Raw genomic sequence first — 22,456 nt, forward strand, 5'->3', positions numbered from 1 at the left:
CTCCTCCCTCTCTCTCCCAACCCTCTCTCCTCCCTCTCTTTCCCAACCCTCTCTCCTCCCTCTCTTTCCCAACCCTCTCTCCTCCCTCTCTTTCCCAACCCTCTCTCCTCCCTCTCTTTCCCAACCCTCTCTCCTCCCTCTCTTTCCCAACCCTCTCTCCTCCCTCTCTTTCCCAACCCTCTCTCCTCCCTCTCTTTCCCAACCCTCTCTCCTCCCTCTCTTTCCCAACCCAAACCCCCTTTTCATTCTCCGCTTCTTCGTAACCCAGGTAACCGTGACGATCCTGGACATAAACGACAACGCTCCATTCTTCATCCAAGACCCCCTCGTTGTCGAGGTCTCGGCCAGCCAATCACATCGGGTCCTGGCCACCATGCGGGCCGAGGACAAGGACTTTGGCGCCAACGGCTCTGTGTTCTACCGTTTTGCCGGGCCAGTGAGGGGTTTCAGCATCAACTCCCTAACAGGGGAGATCCAGGGGACAGAGGGGATAGACAGGCTGAGTCAGGCCCAGAGGACCCTCATGGTGGAGGCTATGGACCAGGGAACCCCGGCCCAGTCCAGCCTGGGGGTGGTGGTGGTCTATGTGAAGGAACAGGTGTATACAGGCATCAGGTTCTCAAGGAACGCCAGAGACGTCAGCATACAGGAGAACGCCGCCAAAGGTTTGTGGGAACCTTATTTGGATAGTCCCATCTGTAGATGCTGAACTCACTATCAATAGACTAGACTGTCGGTAACACGTCATCTTGGGGCGGCAGCGTAGCCTAGTGGTTAGAGCGTTGGACTAGTAACTGGAAGGTTGCAAGTTGAAATCCCCGAGCTAACAAGGTACAAATCTGTCGTTCTGACGTTCAGGCACTGTTCCTAGAAAATAAGAATTTGTTCTTAACTGACTTGCCTAGTTAAATAAAGGTCAAATAATGTTGGAACTGTTGCCTGTTACTCAGAATTCTGTTGACATCAGATTGGATTCTGTTCATGTTCAATTGATATCGGTTCCTATTTCTGTTATATTCTGTTGGATTCTGTTGACATTCTGTTGGATTCTGTTCATGTTCTGTTTACGTTCTTTTGGGTTCTGTTGACATTCTATTGGGTTCTGTTGGATTCTGTTGAAGTTCTGCTATATTCAGTTGGATTCTGTTGACATTCTGCTGGATTCTGTTGACGCTCTATTGGGTTCTGTTTACGTTCTTTTGGATTCTGTTGAAGTTCTTTTGGATTCTGTTGAAGTTCTTTTGGATTCTGTTGACGCTCTATTGGGTTCTGTTGACGTTCTATTGGGTTCTGTTGATATTCTATTGGGTTCTGTTGACGTTCTATTGGGTTCTGTTGATGTACTATTGGGTTCTGTTGACGTGATAGGGAAATTCCACGCAAGCGGGAGCAGAAAATAATTTTGGTATCTGATTTGTCTGGACATTCTCACGTAGAAACGTAACTGGGTGAAAATATGTTTGAAATGCCTTATACATTTCTATCACAAATCATTTTGTAGAAAATCATGATGAAAGTGGCCAATTCAGTCCCTTTTTAGACCTCTGTAAGACGCTATGATCTGTGAACCCGAAAATAGATTCAAAGGTAACTCCCTCTGTAGGTGACTTGATGAGCGTGCAATCATAATGGAGGGCTCTGATTGGTTAATGACCTATCACTTAAATGTCTCCGTTAAAAGTTCCAGAGAGCACCACTCTGGAATGTTGACGTGTTTGAAGATTATATAGTTACAAACAATATATATATATAAAAACATGTTAAGTTAAAACAGGTAGTGTTTAGATTTTCTATGTTAAATAAATAAATGTGAAAAAAAATGTGTATTTCAGACTCTAGACATACTCCTTATTTGAGCAACATTATAAGGACTATAACGACACCAAGATGTTGTCTGTATCACGTCTGGTTCACAGGTCATAGGGTCGTACAGAAGGCATGTACAGGTCTGGTTCACAGGTCATAGGGTCTTACAGAAGGCATGTACAGGTCTGGTTCACAGGTCATAGGGTCTTACAGAAATCATGTACAGGTCTGGTTCACAGGTCATAGGGTCTTACAGAAGGCATGTACAGGTCTGGTTCACAGGTCATAGGGTCTTACAGAAGGCATGTACAGGTCTGGTTCACAGGTCATAGGGTCTTACAGAAGGCATGTACAGGTCTGGTTCACAGGTCATAGGGTCGTACAGAAGGCATGTACAGGTCTGGTTCACAGGTCATAGGGTCTTACAGAAGGCATGTACAGGTCTGGTTCACAGGTCATAGGGTCGTACAGAAGGCATGTACAGGTCTGGTTCACAGGTCATAGGGTCGTACAGAAGGCATGTACAGGTCTGGTTCACAGGTCATAGGGTCGTACAGAAGGCATGTACAGGTCTGGTTCACAGGTCATAGGGTCTTACAGAAGGCATGTACAGGTCTGGTTCACAGGTCATAGGGTCTTACAGAAGGCATGTACAGGTCTGGTTCACAGGTCATAGGGTCTTACAGAAGGCATGTACAGGTCTGGTTCACAGGTCATAGGGTCTTACAGAAGGCATGTACAGGTCTGGTTCACAGGTCATAGGGTCGTACAGAAGGCATGTACAGGTCTGGTTCACAGGTCATAGGGTCGTACAGAAGGCATGTACAGGTCTGGTTCACAGGTCATAGGGTCGTACAGAAGGCATGTACAGGTCTGGTTCACAGGTCATAGGGTCTTACAGAAGGCATGTACAGGTCTGGTTCACAGGTCATGGGGTCTTACAGAAGGCATGTACAGGTCTGGTTCACAGGTCATAGGGTCGTACAGAAGGCATGTACAGGTCTGGTTCACAGGTCATAGGGTCTTACAGAAGGCATGTACAGGTCTGGTTCACAGGTCATAGGGTCTTACAGAAGGCATGTACAGGTCTGGTTCACAGGTCATAGGGTCTTACAGAAGGCATGTACAGGTCTGGTTCACAGGTCATAGGGTCTTACAGAAGGCATGTACAGGTCTGGTTCACAGGTCATAGGGTCGTACAGAAGGCATGTACAGGTCTGGTTCACAGGTCATAGGGTCTTACAGAAGGCATGTACAGGTCTGGTTCACAGGTCATAGGGTCTTACAGAAGGCATGTACAGGTCTGGTTCACAGGTCATAGGGTCTTACAGAAGGCATGTACAGGTCTGGTTCACAGGTCATAGGGTCTTACAGAAGGCATGTACAGGTCTGGTTCACAGGTCATGGTTCAGGGTCTTACAGAAGGCATGTACAGGTCTGGTTCACAGGTCATAGGGTCTTACAGAAGGCATGTACAGGTCTGGTTCACAGGTCATAGGGTCTTACAGAAGGCATGTACAGGTCTGGTTCACAGGTCATAGGGTCTTACAGAAGGCATGTACAGGTCTGGTTCACAGGTCATAGGGTCGTACAGAAGGCATGTACAGGTCTGGTTCACAGGTCATAGGGTCTTACAAAAGGCATGTACAGGTCTGGTTCACAGGTCATAGGGTCTTACAGAAGGCATGTACAGGTCTGGTTCACAGGTCATAGGGTCTTACAGAAAGCATGTACAGGTCTGGTTCACAGGTCATAGGGTCTTACAGAAGGCATGTACAGGTCTAAAACGAGACTGAAAGGGTCACTTTAATCATGATCTTCAACAACAACAACAACAACAACAACTAAATGTTTGTGATACAGATGTAAACATCATGTTAAACATCCTTCTTCCCCCATGAAGTTTCTTTGTGAGAATTTGCCAGAACAATATGAGTTTCCCCAAAAATATTTTTCCCACTGTAGTTGAATCATCCAATATTGGGTTGTGTTGACATTCTATCGGGTTCTGACATTGGGATCTGTTGATGTGACATTGGGTTCTGTTGACGATCTATCGGGTTCTGACATTGGGATCTGTTGATGTGACATTGGGTTCTGTTGATGTGACATTCGGTTGTGTTGATGTGACATTGGGTTCTGTTGATGTGACATTGGGTTCTGTTGATGTGACATTGGGTTCTGTTGACGATCTATCGGGTTCTGACATTGGGATCTGTTGATGTGACATTGGGTTCTGTTGATGTGACATTCGGTTGTGTTGATGTGACATTGGGTTCTGTTGATGTGACATTGGGTTCTGTTGATGTGACATTGGGTTCTGTTGACAATCTATCGGGTTCTGACATTGGGATCTGTTGATGTGACATTGGGTTCTGTTGATGTGACATTGGGTTCTGTTGATGTGACATTGGGTTCTGTTGATGTGACATTGGGTTCTGTTGGTGTGACATTGGGTTCTGTTGATGTGACATTGGGTTCTGTTGATGTGACATTGGGTTCTGTTGATGTGACATTGGGTTCTGTTGACAATCTATCAGGTTCTGACATTGGGATCTGTTGATGTGACATTGGGTTCTGTTGATGTGACATTGGGTTCTGTTGATGTGACATTGGGTTCTGTTGATGTGACATTGGGTTCTGTTGATGTGACATTGGGTTCTGTTGATGTGACTTTGGGTTCTGTTAAGTGGTCACCGAGAGCAAGCCGAGATCTACCGCTCAGCTGTTTTTTTTTAAACATGACTTAAATAATGTAACATCCTACTAAAAACAGTTCTGTAGGAATGAGATTTGTGCAGTAGGTCTAATACATTATCACAGGATATTGGCTATATGCCTGGTCTAATACATTATCACAGGATATTGGCTATATGCCTGGTCTAATACATTATCACAGGATATTGGCTATATGCCTGGTCTAATACATTATCACAGCATATTGACTATATGCCTGGCCTAATACATTATCACAGACTATATGCCTGGTCTAATACATTATCACAGGATATTGGCTATATGCCTGGTCTAATACATTATCACAGCATATTGACTATATGCCTGTCCTAATACATTATCACAGCATATTGACATATGCCTGACCTAATACACTATCACAGCATATTGGCTATATGCCTGGTCTAATACATTATCACAGCATATTGACATATGCCTGACCTAATACACTATCACAGCATATTGACTATATGCCTGGTCTAATACATTATCACAGGATATTGGCTATATGCCTGGTCTAATACATTATCACAGCATATTGACTATACGCCTGCCCGAATACATTATCACAGCATATTGACTACATGCCTGGCCTAATACATTATCACAGCATATTGGCTATATGCCTGGTCTAATACATTATCACAGACTATATGTCTGGTCTAATACATTATCACAGACTATATGCCTGGCCTGATACATTATCACAGCATATTGGTTATATGCCTGGCCTAATACACTATCACAGCATATTGGCTATATGCCTGGGCTAATACATTATTACAGCATATTGACTATATTCCTGGCCTAATACATTATCACAGGATATTGACTATATGCCTGGCCTAATACATTATTACAGCATATTGGCTATATGCCTGGCCTAATACACTATCACAGCATATTGGCTATATGCCTGGCCTAATACATTATCACAGCATATTGGCTATATGCCTGGTCTATTACATTATCACAGCATATTGACTATATGCCTGGTCTAATACATTATCTCAGACTATATGTATGGTCTAATACATTATCACAGACTATATGCCTGGTCTACTACATTATCACTGACTATATGTCTGGTCTAATACATTTACATTTACATTTAAGTCATTTAGCAGACGCTCTTATCCAGAGCGACTTACAATATGATCACAGACTATATGTCTGGTCTAATACATTATCTCAGCATATTGACTACATGCCTGGCCTAATACATTATCACAGCATATTGACAATATGCCTGGTCTAATACATTATCACAGACTATATGTCTGGTCTAATACATTATCACAGACTATATGCCTGGTCAAATACATTATCTCAGACTATATGTCTGGCCTAATACATTATCACAGACTATATGTCTGGCCTGATACATTATCACATACTATATGGTCTGGCCTAATACATTATCACAGATCTAATACATTATCACAAACTATATGCCTGGTCTAATACATTATCGCAGCATATTGACTATATGTCTGGTCTAATACATTATCACAGCATATTGACTAATGTCTGGCCTAATACATTATCACAGACTATATGCCTGGTTTAATACATTATCACAGACCATATGTCTGGCCTAATACATTATCAATACATTATCCAGGATATTGACATTATGTCTGGCCTAATACATTATCACAGACTATATGCCTGGTCTAATACATTATCGCAGCATATTGACTATATGTCTGGTCTAATACATTATCACAGCATATTGACTAATGTCTGGCCTAATACATTATCACAGACTATATGCCTGGTTTAATACATTATCACAGACCATATGTCTGGCCTAATACATTATCACAGCATATTGACATTATGTCTGGCCTAATACATTATCACAGACTATATGCCTGGTTTAATACATTATCACAGACCATATGTCTGGCCTAATACATTATCACAGACTATATGTCTGGCCTAATACATTATCACAGACAATATGTCTGGTTTAATACATTATCACAGACCATATGTCTGGCCTAATACATTATCACAGCATATTGACATTATGTCTGGCCTAATACATTATCACAGACTATATGCCTGGTTTAATACATTATCACAGACCATATGTCTGGCCTAATACATTATCACAGACTATATGTCTGGTCTAATACATTATCACAGACTATATGTCTGTTAATATGGTTCCTCTCAGACCATTATAATATTTAAAAACTGGAGCTTCGATAACAATCTAGATCATTTGGTGTAGCACTTGCGAGTCACAGACGAGCATAAATGTTTATAATTTTACACGACTGATGGTCACGGTGCTTTCATGACACCTGGGAACTCAGACAAAAACTAGGTCAAATCATGACGCCAGTGGACGTCAGGTCAGAAAGTTGGAGCTCTAGAAAGATGCCAGAGTTTCTGAGTTGGATGATCATTCAAAACCATTATCCCCAGTCGGATCTTGTTTTTTTCCCCAGAGTTCCCAGATGTCTTGAACGTACTGAAGTCAGAAGTCTTAGAGTTCCCAGGTGTTTGGAACACGGCATTAGTCTCATTGGAGGAGGAGAGCAGCAGAGAGTCTGTCTCTCACGGTACCTGCCTTCCCTCTCCTTCCTTTCCTCTGGTGAGACTGACCGGAGAGAGGGGACACGGTCTTCCACCTGATGTCGAAACTCACGTCACACCGTATCTACCTCAGGCACAAATTCATGTTGTTCCGATGACCAGAGAAAGTGAACTATTCCTCAATATTAAAATAGACACGACGAGCTGCTAATAATAATTCTGAATTCGCAAGACACTCGCACATCTGAGCTATCTTTTTTTGCAGGTGTTTGTAAAAAGCTCTGCCGAAGGCCGTGAGTCCGATACGTAAAGCTTAGTACTATCAAGAGCAATGTGCGGGTTCCTTCTTCTCCTTTTCCAATAATAATAATAATAATAATAATAAAAACTAAACCGCAGGGCTATCGATACACTCGGGCTACACATTCGTTGCAGCTGCAGCGCGAATGGAAGTAGAGAGAAGCATGTTTTATGTTTTTTTTTTTATATTAGTGTTGAATAAAAACATTATTGAATGAATATAATATTTTGAACTCATAAAAACAGTAGCTGTTTGCTATATTCTTTGACAGTCTCTCTCTCTCTCTCTCTCTGGTCATGGTTATGAAGTCTCACGTAGTCTAGTATCAAACGTTGCTGTGGCTGGGGCCGTGGAATCTCTCGGTAAGCGTATGAGCTATCTGATTGGTCAGCCCAGGAGGCACACCTGATTGAGCTACAGATCTCCCGGTCCGCCAGGTAGACAAATTAAATGGTTAAAAATAGGAAATGCTTTGCCTACCCAGTGTCCTTCATGTCTTTATCGTTGGCTTTTCTACAGAACTGTTTGGTGATCGACGAGGAAGACCGGCCCGTCGGTTGCCGTCGGTTACGATTGATCCGTCGGTGACCACCGTGTCAATGTTATGTTGGGTTCTGTTTGAAATACGTAACCTTCCTGCCCGGTAACGTTGTGCTCTGTATGTCTTAACCTGTCTCTCTGCAGGTACGGCTGTAGCTCAGGATCAGGCCCAGTACCCTGATGGAACCAGAAGAGGGATCAGCTATAGTCTCTTCTCTGGAAACAGACTGCAGGCCTTCAGCATCGGCACTAGCACAGGTACCTTTAGAGATCACAGGAGGTTGGAGGGGAGGGGAGGGGGGGGGCACCTTAATTGGGGAGGACGGGCACTTAGTAAAGGCTGGAGCGGGATATTTGGAAGGATATCAACAGTATCAACCACGTGGTTTCCATGGTTTCCATGGTTTCCATGGTTTCCATGTGTTTGACGCCATTCTGTTTGCTCCGTTCCAGACTTTATTATGAGCCGTCCTCCCCTCAGCAGCTTCCAATGGGAGAGATACTTCACAGATACTCACAGAGTGCTGTAGAGTCCATACCCCACCATACCCCACCGCCCCCACCATACCCCCCATACTCCCCCATACCCCACCGCCCCCACCATACCCCTCCATACTCCACCATACTCCACCGCCCCCACCATACCCCTCCATACTCCCCCATACCCCACCGCCCCCACCATACCCCTCCATACCCCACCATACCCCACCGCCCCCACCATACCCCTCCATACCCCCACCATACCCCACCGCCCCCCACCATACCCCACCATACCCCACCGCCCCCACCATACCCCTCCATACCCCCATACCCCACCGCCCCCACCATACCCCTCCATACCCCACCATACCCCACCGCCCCCACCATACCCCCCATACCCCACCATACCCCACCGCCCCCACCATACCCCACCATACCCCACCGCCCCCACCATACCCCCACCGCCCCCACCATACTCCTCCATACTCCACCATACCCCACCGCCCCCACCATACCCCTCCATACTCCACCATACCCCACCATACCCCACCATACCCCTCCATACTCCCCCATACCCCACCATACCCCACCATACCCCACCATACCCCACCATACCCTCCATACTCCCCATACCCCACCATACCCCACCATACCCCCCCATACCCACCATACCCCACCATACCCCATACCCCCATACCCCACCGCCCCCACCATACCCCTCCATACTCCACCATACTCCACCGCCCCCACCATACCCCACCATACCCCACCATACTCCCCCATACTCCACCATACCCACCATACCCCACCATACCCCACCATACCCCCATACCATACTCCACCATACCCCCACCATACCCCCATACTCCTCCATACCCACCGCCCCCATACCACCATACCCCTCCATACTCCACCATACTCCCCACCATACCCACCATACCCACCGCCCCCACCATACCCCACCATACCCCCATACCCCCATACCACCGCCCCCACCATACTCCACCGCCCCCACCATACCCCCATGCCCCCACCATACCCCACCGCCTCCCACCATACTCCACCGCCCTCCACCATACTCCCCACCATACCCCCCCACCACCATACCCCACCGCCCCCAGCCCCACCATACCCCCCATACCACCATACTCCACCGCCCTCCACCATACTCCCCCACCATACTCCCCACCATACTCCCCCACCATAGCCCCCATACCCCACCATACTCCACCGCCTCCACCATACTCCCCCACCATACTCCCCCACCATAGTCCCCCATACCCCACCACACCCATATGGGTGGTCCTTCTGTAGCTCAGTTGGTAGAGCATGGCGCTTGTAACGCCAGGGTAGTGGGTTCGATTCCCGGGACCACCCATACGTAGAATGTATGCACACATGACTGTAAGTAAAAGCGTCTGCTAAATGGCATATATTATACCCCACCGCCCCCACCATACTCCGCCACCCCCACCATACCCCAACATACTCCCCACCATGCCCCACCGCCCCCACCATACTTCACAGCCCCCGCCATACCCCACCATACTCCTCATATTCCACCATACCCCACCGCCCCCACCATACTCCGCCGCCCCCACCATACCCCAACATACTCCCCCACCATACCCCACCGCCCCCACCATACTCCACAGCCCACCGCCATACCCCACCATACTCCCCCATATTCCACCATGCTCCACCATACTCCTAACCCTCTCACTGTCTCTCAGCTCTCCCTTACCTCTTAATCACCTGTCCCTCTCCTTGTCCCCTCCCTGTCCCCCTCCGTGTCCCTGTCCCCCTCCCTGTCCCTCTCCCTGTCCCCCTCCCTGTCCCTCTCCCTGTCCTACTCCCTGTCCCCCAGGTGAAATCTGGGTTCAGAGGTCGTTGGGTCTGGACTTTGAGGACACTCCGCGACTCCGCTTGGTAGTGAAGGCTGAGACGGCTTCGTCCAGCTCCTTCATGGCCGTCAACCTGATCCTGCAGGACATCAATGACAACCTGCCACGCTTCCAGCTCCAGAACTATGTAGCCTACATGAGAGAGGCCCAGGGTTACGACATGCCAATCATACAGGTATGGAGGACAATAGCAGGCACACGCACACACACAGACACACACACACACTCTCTCGCTCTCACAGGAACACACACTCACTCTCCAGCTACTTCCTGTCTCATCTGTCAGGTGGTGGCAGAGGACGTGGACCAGGGGCAGAATGGTCAGGTGACCTACTCTATCCAATCATCAGGAGGCATGAGCGGCCTGTTCAAGATCGACCCTGTCACAGGAAGCATCACCACCGCCGCCATCATGGACAGAGAGATCTGGACTCAGACCAGGTGAGGGGATAATGGTGTGTGTGTGTGGCAGAGAGATCTGGACTCAGACCAGGTGAGGGGATAATGGTGTGTGTGTGTGTGGCAGAGAGATCTGGACTCAGACCAGGTGAGGGGATAATGGTGTGTGTGTGTGTGGCAGAGAGATCTGGACTCAGACCAGGTGAGGGGATAATGGTGTGTGTGTGTGTGTGTGTGGCAGAAAGATCTGGACTCAGACCAGGTGAGGGGATAATGGTGTGTGTGTGTGGCAGAGAGATCTGGACTCAGACCAGGTGGGGGATAATGGTGTGTGTGTGTGTGGCAGAGAGATCTGGACTCAGACCAGGTGAGGGGATAATGGTGTGTGTGTGTGGCAGAGAGATCTGGACTCAGACCAGGTGAGGGGATAATGGTGTGTGTGTGTGTGTGTGTGTGTGGCAGAGAGATCTGGACTCAGACCAGGTGAGGGGATAATGGTGTGTGTGTGTGTGTGGCAGAGAGATCTGGACTCAGACCAGGTGGGGGGATAATGGTGTGTGTGTGTGTGTGTGTGTGTGTGTGTGTGTGTGTGTGTGTGTGGCAGAGAGATCTGGACTCAGACCAGGTGAGGGGATAATGGTGTGTGTGTGTGTGGCAGAGAGATCTGGACTCAGACCAGGTGAGGGGATAATGGTGTGTGTGTGTGGCAGAAAGATCTGGACTCAGACCAGGTGAGGGGATAATGGTGTGTGTGTGTGTGTGTGTGTGGCAGAAAGATCTGGACTCAGACCAGGTGAGGGGATAATGGTGTGTGTGTGTGGCAGAAAGATCTGGACTCAGACCAGGTGAGGGGATAATGGTGTGTGTGTGTGGCAGAGAGATCTGGACTCAGACCAGGTGAGTAGCGTTTTAAATAACAGATCAAGTTTGTTTCATACCTACGACTGCAGCACAGCCCAATATAGCCCAGCAGAGACCAACAGAGCCCAACACAGCCCAATAGAGCATAACACAGCCCAATACAGCCAATACAGCATCACAGCCCAATACAGCCCAATACAGCATAGTGCAGCCCAATACAGCCCAATATATCATAGTGCAGCCCAATACAGCCCAATATATCATAGTACAGCCCATTACAGCATAGTACAGCCCAATACAGCCCAATATATCATAGTACAGCCCAATACAGCATCACAGCCCAATACAGCCCAATACAGCATAGTGCAGCCCAATACAGCCCAATACAGCATAGTACAGCCCAATACAGCCCAATATATCATAGTACAGCCCAATACAGCATCACAGCCCAATACAGCCCAATACAGCCCAATACATCATAGTGCAGCCCAATACAGCCCAATATATCATAGTACAGCCCAATACAGCCCAATATATCATAGTACAGCCCAATACAGCCCAATATATCATAGTACAGCCCAATACAGCCCAATATATCATAGTGCAGCCCAATACAGCCCAATATATCATAGTATAGCCCAATACAGCATAGTGCAGCCCAATACAGCATAATGCAGCCCAATACAGCATAATGCAGCCCAATACAGCATAATGCAGCCCAATACAGCATAGTGCAGCCCAATACAGCATAATGCAGCCCAATACAGCATAGTGCAGCCCAATACAGCATAATGCAGCCCAATACAGCATAGTGCAGCCCAATACAGCATAATGCAGCCCAATACAGCATAGTGCAGCCCAGTACAGCATAGTGCAGCCCAATACAGCCCAATACAGCCCAATATATCATAGTACAGCCCAATACAGCCCAATATATCATAGTACAGCCCAATACAGCCCAATATATCATAGTACAGCCCAATACAGCCCAATATATCATAGTGCAGCCCAATACAGCCCAATATATCATAGTACAGCCCAATACAGCATAGTGCAGCCCAATACAGCCCAATATATCATAGTACAGCCCAATACAGCATAGTGCAGCCCAATACAGCCCAATACATCATAGTACAGCCCAATACAGCATCACAGCCCAATACAGCCCAATACAGCATAGTGCAGCCCAATACAGCCCAATATATCATAGTACAGCCCAATACAGCCCAATATATCATAGTGCAGCCCAATACAGCCCAATATATCATAGTGCAGCCCAATACAGCCCAATATATCATAGTGCAGCCCAATACAGCCCAATACATCATAGTACAGCCCAATACAGCATAGTGCAGCCCAATACAGCCCAATATATCATAGTGCAGCCCAATACAGCCCAATACATCATAGTACAGCCCAATACAGCATCACAGCCCAATACAGCATAGTGCAGCCCAATACAGCCCAATATATCATAGTGCAGCCCAATACAGCCCAATATATCATAGTACAGCCCAATACAGCCCAATATATCATAGTGCAGCCCAATACAGCCCAATACAGCATAATGCAGCCCAATACAGCATAATGCAGCCCAATACAGCATAATGCAGCCCAATACAGCATAATGCAGCCCAATACAGCATAATGCAGCCCAATACATCATAGTACAGCCCAATACAGCATAATGCAGCCCAATACAGCATAATGCAGCCCAATACAGCATAATGCAGCCCAATACAGCATAGTGCAGCCCAATACAGCATAATGCAGCCCAATACAGCATAGTGCAGCCCAGTACAGCATAGTGCAGCCCAATACAGCCCAATACAGCCCAATACAGCCCAATACAGCCCAATACAGCATAGTGCAGCCCAAAACAGCCCAATACAGCATAACACAGCCCAATACATCATGGTGCAGCCCAATACAGCCCAATACAGCATAGCACAGCCCATTTCAGCCCAATACAGCCAAACAGAGCCCAATACAGCCCAATACAGCCCAATACAGCATAGCACAGCCAATTTCAGCCCAATACAGCCAAACATAGCCCAATACAGTCCAGCAGAGCCCAATACAGTCCAATACAGCCCAATGCAGCTCAATACAGCCCAATACAGCCCAGCAGAGCCCAATACAGCCCCATACAGCCCAGCAGAGCCCAATACAGCCCAATACAGCATAACACAGCCCAATACAGCATAATGCAGCCCAATACAGCATAACACAGCCCAATACAGCATAATGCAGCCCAATACAGCATAACACAGCCCAATACAGCATAATGCAGCCCAATACAGCATAACATAGCCCAGCAGAGCCCAACACAGCCCAATACAGCATAACACAGCCCAGCGGCAGGTTAGCCTAGTGGTTAGAGTGTTGGACTAGTAACTGAAAGTTTGCAAGTTCAAATCCCCAAGCTGACAAGGTACGAATCTGTCGTTCTGCCCCTGAACAGGCAGTTCCTAGGCCGTCATTGAAAATAAGAATTTGTTCTTAACTGACTTGCCTAGTTAAATAAAGGTAAACAAAAAAGAAATACAGCACCGTGCAGCCCAATACAGCCCAATACATCATAGTGCAGCCCAATACAGCCCAATATATCATAGTGCAGCCCAATACAGCCCAATAGATCATAGTGCAGCATAATGCAGCCCATTACAGCATAGTGCAGCCCAATACAGCATAGTGCAGCCCAATACAGCCCAATACAGCATAGTGCAGCCCAATACAGCCCAATACAGCCCAATACAGCCTAATACAGCCCAATACAGCCTAATACAGCCCGATGCAGCCCAATACAACCCAATATAGCATAACACAGCCCATTTCAGCCCAATACAGCCAAACAGAGCCCAATACAGCCAAACAGAGCCCAATACAGCCAAACACAGCCCAATACAGCCCCATACAGCATAACACAGCCCAATACAGCCCAATACAGCATAGTGCAACCCAATACATCATAGTGCAGCCCAATACAGACCCATACAGCATAGTGCAGCCCAATACAGCCCAATACAGCATAGTGCAGCCCAATACAGCCCAATATAGAATAGTGCAGCCCAATACAGCCCAATACAGCATAGTGCAGCCCAATACAGCCCAATACAGCATAGTGCAGCCCAATACAGCCCAATATAGAATAGTGCAGCCCAATACAGCCCAATACAGCATAGTGCAGCCCAATACAGCCCAATACAGCCCCATGCAGCCCAATACAACCCAATATAGCATAACACAGCCCATTTCAGCCCAATACAGCCAAACAGAGCCCAATACAGCCCAATACAGCCCAATACAGCCCAAAAGAGCCCAATACAGCCCAATATAGCATAACACAGCCCATTTCAGCCCAATACAGCCAAACAGAGCCCAATACAGCCCAATATAGCATAACACAGCCCATTTCAGCCCAATACAGCCAAACAGAGCCCAATACAGCCAAACACAGCCCAATACAGCCCAATACAGCCCCATACAGCCCAATACAGCCCAGCAGAGCCCAATACAGTCCAATACAGCCCAATACAGCTCAATAGAGCTCAATACAGCCCAATACAGCCCAGCAGAGCCCAATACAGCCCTATACAGCCCAGCAGAGCCCAATACAGCCAAACAGAGCCCAATACAGCCAAACAGATTCCAATACAGCCAAACAGAGCCAAATACAGCCCAAATACAGCCCAATACAGCCCCATACAGCCCAATACAGCCCAGCAGAGCCCAATACAGCCCAAAAGAGCCCAATAGAGCCCAATAGAGCCCCAATAGAGCCCAGCAGAGCCCAAATACAGCCCAATACAGCCCCATACAGCCCAGCAGAGCCCAATACAGCCCAATACAGCCCAAAAGAGCCCAATAGAGCCCCAATAGAGCCCAATGCAGCCGAATACAGCCCCAATACAGCCCAATACAGCCCAATACAGCCCAATACAGCCCAAAAGAGCCCAATAGAGCCCAATAGAGCCCCAATAGAGCCCAATGCAGCCGAATACAGCCGAATACAGCCCAATACAGCCCAACACACCCTCCTCTTTCTTTCTTTTAAAATTCCATCCCTTATTTCTAAGGCTGATGAAAGGACCTTATTTGTTCTAACTTTGTCTTTTGATATGTGGTTGTAAGTTGCTATGGATAAGACCATCTGCTAAAGGATTAAAATGTGTAATCGCTCTTGTGCTGTGTGGCTCAGAACTACAGTAGATTAGCTCAGTGGTTCTCAAACCTCTCCTCGGGGGACTCCCAGACATTTTCACAATTTTTGGTTGTTGCCCTGAACTAGCTCACCAGATTCACCTTATCAAGGGATTGACGATGAGCAGACGAGTTGCATCAGGTGTGCTAGATGTGGAATATTAAAACAATCTAATTCATGGAACGGCTAGGTGTCCCTGAGGAGTGGTTTGAAAAAACCTCTGGTTCAGATCAAAAGTAGATGTGTTCAAACTCTACCAGGTCCTGATTTACTGCTGTTTTTTTTCCTTCTATCTGATACTTCATCCACCTCATGTCCCAGGTCTTAATCACTTCCTGATTATAGGGGAAGAATGGGAAAAAAAAGCAGTGCGACAGGCTGCAAGATGTAGCTAGTGTATGAATGAATGGTGGACAAGAGAGTAACGTACAACCTCAACCTCAGACCATCACACTGAGTAACCAACCTCAACCTCAGACCATCACACTGAGTAACCAACCTCAACCTCAGACCATCACACTGAGTAACCAACCCTAACCTCAGACCATCACACTGAGTAACCAACCTCAGACCATCACACTGAGTAATGAACCTCAGACCATCACACTGACTGAACCTGACCATCACACTGACTAATGAACCTCAACCTCAGACCATCACACTGAGTAATGAACCTCAGACCATCACACTGAGTACCTCAGACCATCCTCAGACCATCACACTGAGTGACCATACTGAACCCTCAACCTCAACCTCAGACCATCACACTGAGTAACCTCAACCTCAGACCATACACCCTCAGACCATCACACTGAGTAATGAACCTCAACCTCAGACCATCACACTGAGTAATGAACCTCAACCTCAGACCATAACTGAACCTCAGACCATCACACCCTCAGACCATCACACTGAGTAACCAACCCTAACCTCAACCTCAGACCATCACACTGAGTAATGAACCTCAGAACCTCAGACCATCACACTGAGTAACCAACCCCAACCTCAAACTCAGACCATCACACTGAGTAACCAACCCTAACCTCAACCTCAGACCATCACACTGAGTAATGAACCTCAACCTCAGACCATCACACTGAGTAACCAACCTAACCTCAACCTCAGACCATCAGACCAACCTCACATCACACTGAGTAACCAACCCCAACCTCAAACTCAGACCATCACACTGAGTACCATCACACTGAGTAATGAACCTCAGACCATCAGACCATCACATCACACTGAGTAATGAACCTCAACCTCAGACCATCACACTGAGTAATGAACCTCAACCATCACACTGACCAACCTCAACCTCAGACCATCACACTGAGTAACCTCAACCTCAGACCATCACACTGAGTAATGGACCTCAACCTCAAACCATCACACTGAGTAATGAACCTCAACCTCAGACCTCAACCAACCCCAACCTCAAACTCAGACCATCACACTGACCAGACCATCACACTGAGTAATGAACCTCAGACCATCCACCTGAGTAATGAACCTAAACCTCAGACCATCACACTGAGTAACCAACCCCAACCTCAACCTCAGACCATCACACTGAGTAACCAACCCTAACCTCAACCTCAGACCATCACACTGAGTAACCAACCCTAACCTCAACCTCAGACCATCACACTGAGTAATGAACCTCAGACCATCACACTGAGTAATGAACCTCAACCTCAGACCATCACACTGAGTAACCAACCCCAACCTCAACCTCAGACCATCACACTGACCCTCAACCTCAGACCATCACACTGAGTAACCAACCCCAACCTCAAACTCAGACCATCACACTGAACCTCAAACCATCACACTGAGTAACCAACCCCAACCTCAACCTCAGACCATCACACTGAGTAACGTCAACCTCAGACCATCACACTGAGTAACCAACCCCAACCTCAAACCTCAGACCATCACACTGAATAACCAACCCTAACCTCAACCTCAGACCATCACACTGAGTAACGAACCTCAACCTCAGACCATCACACTGAGTAACCAACCCCAACCTCAAACTCAGACCATCACACTGAGTAATGGACCTCAGACCATCACACTGAGTAATGAACCTCAGACCATCACACTGAGTAATGAACCTCAACCTCAGCCCATCACACTGAGTAACCAACCCTAACCTCAACCTCAGACCATCACACTGAGTAACGAACCTCAACCTCAGACCATCACACTGAGTAATGAACCTCAGACCATCACACTGAGTAATGAACCTCAGACCATCACACTGAGTAACCAACCCTAACCTCAACCTCAGACCATCACACTGAGTAATGAACCTCAACCTCAGACCATCACACTGAGTAATGAACCTCAACCTCAACCTCAGACCATCACACTGAGTAACCAACCCCAACCTCAAACTCAGACCATCACACTGAGTAATGGACCTCAGACCATCACACTGAGTAATGGACCTCAGACCATCACACTGAGTAATGAACCTCAGACCATCACACTGAGTAATGAACCTCAACCTCAGCCCATCACACTGAGTAACCAACCCTAACCTCAACCTCAGACCATCATACTGAGTAACGAACCTCAACCTCAGACCATCACACTGAGTAACCAACCCCAACCTCAAACTCAGACCATCACACTGAGTAATGGACCTCAGACCATCACACTGAGTAATGAACCTCAGACCATCACAATGAGTAATGAACCTCACCCTCAGACCATCACACTGAGTAATGAACCTCAACCTCAGACCATCACACTGAGTAATGAACCTCAGACCATCACACTGAGTAACCAACCCCAACCTCAACCTCAGACCATCACACTGAGTAACCAACCCTAACCTCAACCTCAGACCATCACACTGAGTAATGGACCTCAACCTCAAACCATCACACTGAGTAATGAACCTCAACCTCAGACCATCACACTGAGTAACCAACCCCAACCTCAAACTCAGACCATCACACTGAGTAATGGACCTCAGACCATCACACTGAGTAATGAACCTCAGACCATCCACCTGAGTAATGAACCTAAACCTCAGACCATCACACTGAGTAACCAACCCCAACCTCAACCTCAGACCATCACACTGAGTAACCAACCCTAACCTCAACCTCAGACCATCACACTGAGTAACCAACCCTAACCTCAACCTCAGACCATCACACTGAGTAATGAACCTCAGACCATCACACTGAGTAATGAACCTCAACCTCAGACCATCACACTGAGTAACCAACCCCAACCTCAACCTCAGACCATCACACTGAGTAATGAACCTCAACCTCAGACCATCACACTGAGTAACCAACCCCAACCTCAAACTCAGACCATCACACTGAACCTCAAACCATCACACTGAGTAACCAACCCCAACCTCAACCTCAGACCATCACACTGAGTAACGAACCTCAACCTCAGACCATCACACTGAGTAACCAACCCCAACCTCAAACTCAGACCATCACACTGAATAACCAACCCTAACCTCAACCTCAGACCATCACACTGAGTAACGAACCTCAACCTCAGACCATCACACTGAGTAACCAACCCCAACCTCAAACTCAGACCATCACACTGAGTAATGGACCTCAGACCATCACACTGAGTAATGAACCTCAGACCATCACACTGAGTAATGAACCTCAACCTCAGCCCATCACACTGAGTAACCAACCCTAACCTCAACCTCAGACCATCACACTGAGTAACGAACCTCAACCTCAGACCATCACACTGAGTAACCAACCCCAACCTCAAACTCAGACCATCACACTGAATAATGGACCTCAGACCATCACACTGAGTAATGAACCTCAGACCATCACAATGAGTAATGAACCTCACCCTCAGACCATCACACTGAGTAATGAACCTCAGACCATCACACTGAGTAACCAACCCCAACCTCAACCTCAGACCATCACACTGAGTAACCAACCCTAACCTCAACCTCAGACCATCACACTGAGTAACCAACCCTAACCTCAACCTCAGACCACCACACTGACTAATGAACCTCAACCTCAGACCATCACACTGAGTAATGAACCTCAACCTCAGACCATCACACTGAGTAACCAACCCCAACCTCAACCTCAGACCATCACACTGAGTAATGAACCTCAACCTCAGACCATCACACTGAGTAATGAACCTCAACCTCAGACCATCACACTGAGTAACCAACCCCAACCTCAAACTCAGACCATCACACTGAGTCATGAACCTCAACCTCAGACCATCACACTGAGTAACCAACCCCAACCTCAAACTCAGACCATCACACTGAGTAATGGACCTCAGACCATCACACTGAGTAATGAACCTCAGACCATCCACCTGCGTAATGAACCTAAACCTCAGACCATCACACTGAGTAACCAACCCCAACCTCAACCTCAGACCATCACACTGAGTAACCAACCCTAACCTCAACCTCAGACCATCACACTGAGTAACCAACCCTAACCTCAACCTCAGACCACCACACTGACTAATGAACCTCAACCTCAGACCATCACACTGAGTAATGGACCTCAACCTCAGACCATCACACTGAGTAACCAACCTCAACCTCAGACCATCACACTGAGTATCCAACCCCAACCTCAACCTCAGACCATCACACTGAGTAATGAACCTCAACCTCAGACCATCACACTGAGTAACCAACCCCAACCTCAGACCATCACACTGAGTCATGAACCTCAACCTCAGACCATCACACTGAGTAACCAACCTCAACCTCAGACCATCACACTGAGTCATGAACCTCAACCTCAGACCATCACACTGAGTAATGAACCTCAACCTCAGACCATCACACTGAGTAACCAACCCGAACCTCAACCTCAGACCATCACACTGAGTAATCAACCCTAACCTCAGACCATCACACTGAGTAATGAACCTCAACCTCAGACCATCACACTGAGTAACCAACCCCAACCTCAGACCATCACACTGAGTAATCAACCCTAACCTCAACCTCAAACCATCACACTGATTAATTAACCCCAACCTCAGACCATCACACTGAGTAATGAACCTCAACCTCAAACCATCACACTGAGTAATGAACCTCAGACCATCACACTGAGTAATGAACCTCAACCTCAGACCATCACACTGAGTAACCAACCCCAACCTCAGACCATCACACTGAGTAATGAACCTCAGACCATCACACTGAGTAACCAACCCTAACCTCAACCTCAGACCATCACACTGAGTAATGAACCTCAGAACATCACACTGAGTAATGAACCTCAGACCATCACACTGAGCAATTACCTCAACCTGAGACCATCACACTGAGTAATTACCTCAACCTCAAACCATCACACTGAGTAATGAACCTCAAACCATCACACTGAGTAACCAACCCTAACCTCAACCTCAGACCATCACACTGAGTAATGAACCTCAGAACATCACACTGAGTAATGAACCTCAGACCATCACACTGAGCAATTACCTCAACCTTAGACCATCACACTGAGTAATGAACCTCAGACCATCACACTGAGTAATGAACCTCAGACCATCACACTGAGTAATGAACCTCAGACCATCACACTGAGTAATGAACCTCAGACCATCACACTGAGTAATGAACCTCAGACCATCACACTGAGTAATGAACCTCAGACCATCACACTGAGTAATGAACCTCAGACCATCACACTGAGTAATGAACCTCAGACCATCACACTGAGTAATGAACCTCAGACCATCACACTGAGTAATGAACCTCAGACCATCACACTGAGAAATGAACCTCAGACCATCACACTGATGATTGTTTTGTTTTGTCTTGGCGAAAGGCTGGTTGTCACAGCGACGGACAGGGGCAGCCCGCGATTGGCCGGTTCGGCCACACTCACAGTGATCATCGTAGACCTCAACGACAACAGTCCAACAATCCCTCTGCCCCGGGAGGTCCGCATTCCTGAGAGTGAGTCACCTTTGCCCTTTGCTCTTTGACCTGTACGATGATATGTCTTTATTTCCAATAGGCCACTTTACATAGTACAGGACTCATGTACAGTAACATTCAGAACGTATTCAGACCCCTGGACCTTTTCCACATTTTGTTACGTTTACAGCCTTATTCTAAAATGTATTAAATATATTTTTCCCCTCATCAATCTACACACAATACCCCATAATGGCAAAGCGAAAACAGGTTTTTAGAAATGTTTGCAAATGTGTATAAAAAAAAATTTAAAACGGAAATAACTTTTTTGCGTAAATATTCAGACCCTTTCCTACAGCTAGATTGGTATTTTGGTATTTTATTAGGATCCCCAGTAGCTTTTGCAAAAGCAACAGCTCCTCTTCCTGGAGTCCACACAGAACACAGAGCACAGAACACAGAACAAGACACATGACATAACATAGAGCATCAATAGACATGATCAGCTCAAGGACAGAACTACATACAATTTTTTTAAAGGCACGCGTTGCCTACATATCAGTACATACACACAAACTGTCTAGGTCCAATAGGGGAGAGGCGTTGTGCCACGAGGTGTTGCTTTATCTGTTTATGAAACCAGGTTTGCTGTTTATTTGAGCAATATGAGATAGAAGGGAGTTCATTGCAATAAGGCCTATATATAGTTAGTAGTAGTAAGTAGTTGTAGCTGGGTGTTTGTG

At 46.9% G+C, this 22,456-nt stretch overlaps 1 protein-coding gene and 2 long non-coding RNA genes across 27 annotated transcripts in view; 2 read left to right on the forward strand and 1 right to left on the reverse strand.

Annotated features, from left to right (window-relative positions):
• The window catches only part of dchs1b (dachsous cadherin-related 1b), a 92,164-nt gene that overhangs the window by 51,685 nt on the left and 18,023 nt on the right, over positions 1-22,456 (forward strand). Inside the window, exons 18-22 of the mRNA XM_052521741.1 lie at positions 269-665; positions 8,078-8,191; positions 10,281-10,492; positions 10,604-10,758; positions 21,622-21,752. Coding sequence (XP_052377701.1) covers positions 269-665; positions 8,078-8,191; positions 10,281-10,492; positions 10,604-10,758; positions 21,622-21,752 — 1,009 coding nt within the window. The remainder of the gene's footprint in view (positions 1-268; positions 666-8,077; positions 8,192-10,280; positions 10,493-10,603; positions 10,759-21,621; positions 21,753-22,456) is intronic.
• Positions 1,925-3,472, forward strand: LOC127930621 (uncharacterized). Of its 2 annotated transcripts, none has more exons than XR_008138448.1 (3): positions 1,925-1,989; positions 2,033-3,021; positions 3,371-3,472. It is a non-coding gene; the product is annotated as an uncharacterized LOC127930621 (long non-coding RNA). The 2 variants fall into 2 exon arrangements; XR_008138449.1 differs by having other exon boundaries at positions 2,033-2,677.
• Positions 16,776-21,339, reverse strand: LOC127930623 (uncharacterized). Of its 24 annotated transcripts, none has more exons than XR_008138457.1 (4): positions 21,306-21,339; positions 18,523-18,555; positions 18,436-18,489; positions 16,776-16,791 (listed from the first exon to the last, which is right to left on the reverse strand). It is a non-coding gene; the product is annotated as an uncharacterized LOC127930623 (long non-coding RNA). The 24 variants fall into 24 exon arrangements; XR_008138456.1 differs by lacking the exon at positions 21,306-21,339 and adding an exon at positions 20,943-20,976; XR_008138455.1 differs by lacking the exon at positions 21,306-21,339 and adding an exon at positions 18,943-18,976.

Source organism: Oncorhynchus keta, chromosome 6 (genome assembly GCF_023373465.1).
Source record: "Oncorhynchus keta strain PuntledgeMale-10-30-2019 chromosome 6, Oket_V2, whole genome shotgun sequence".
Classification (NCBI taxonomy): domain Eukaryota; kingdom Metazoa; phylum Chordata; class Actinopteri; order Salmoniformes; family Salmonidae; genus Oncorhynchus; species Oncorhynchus keta.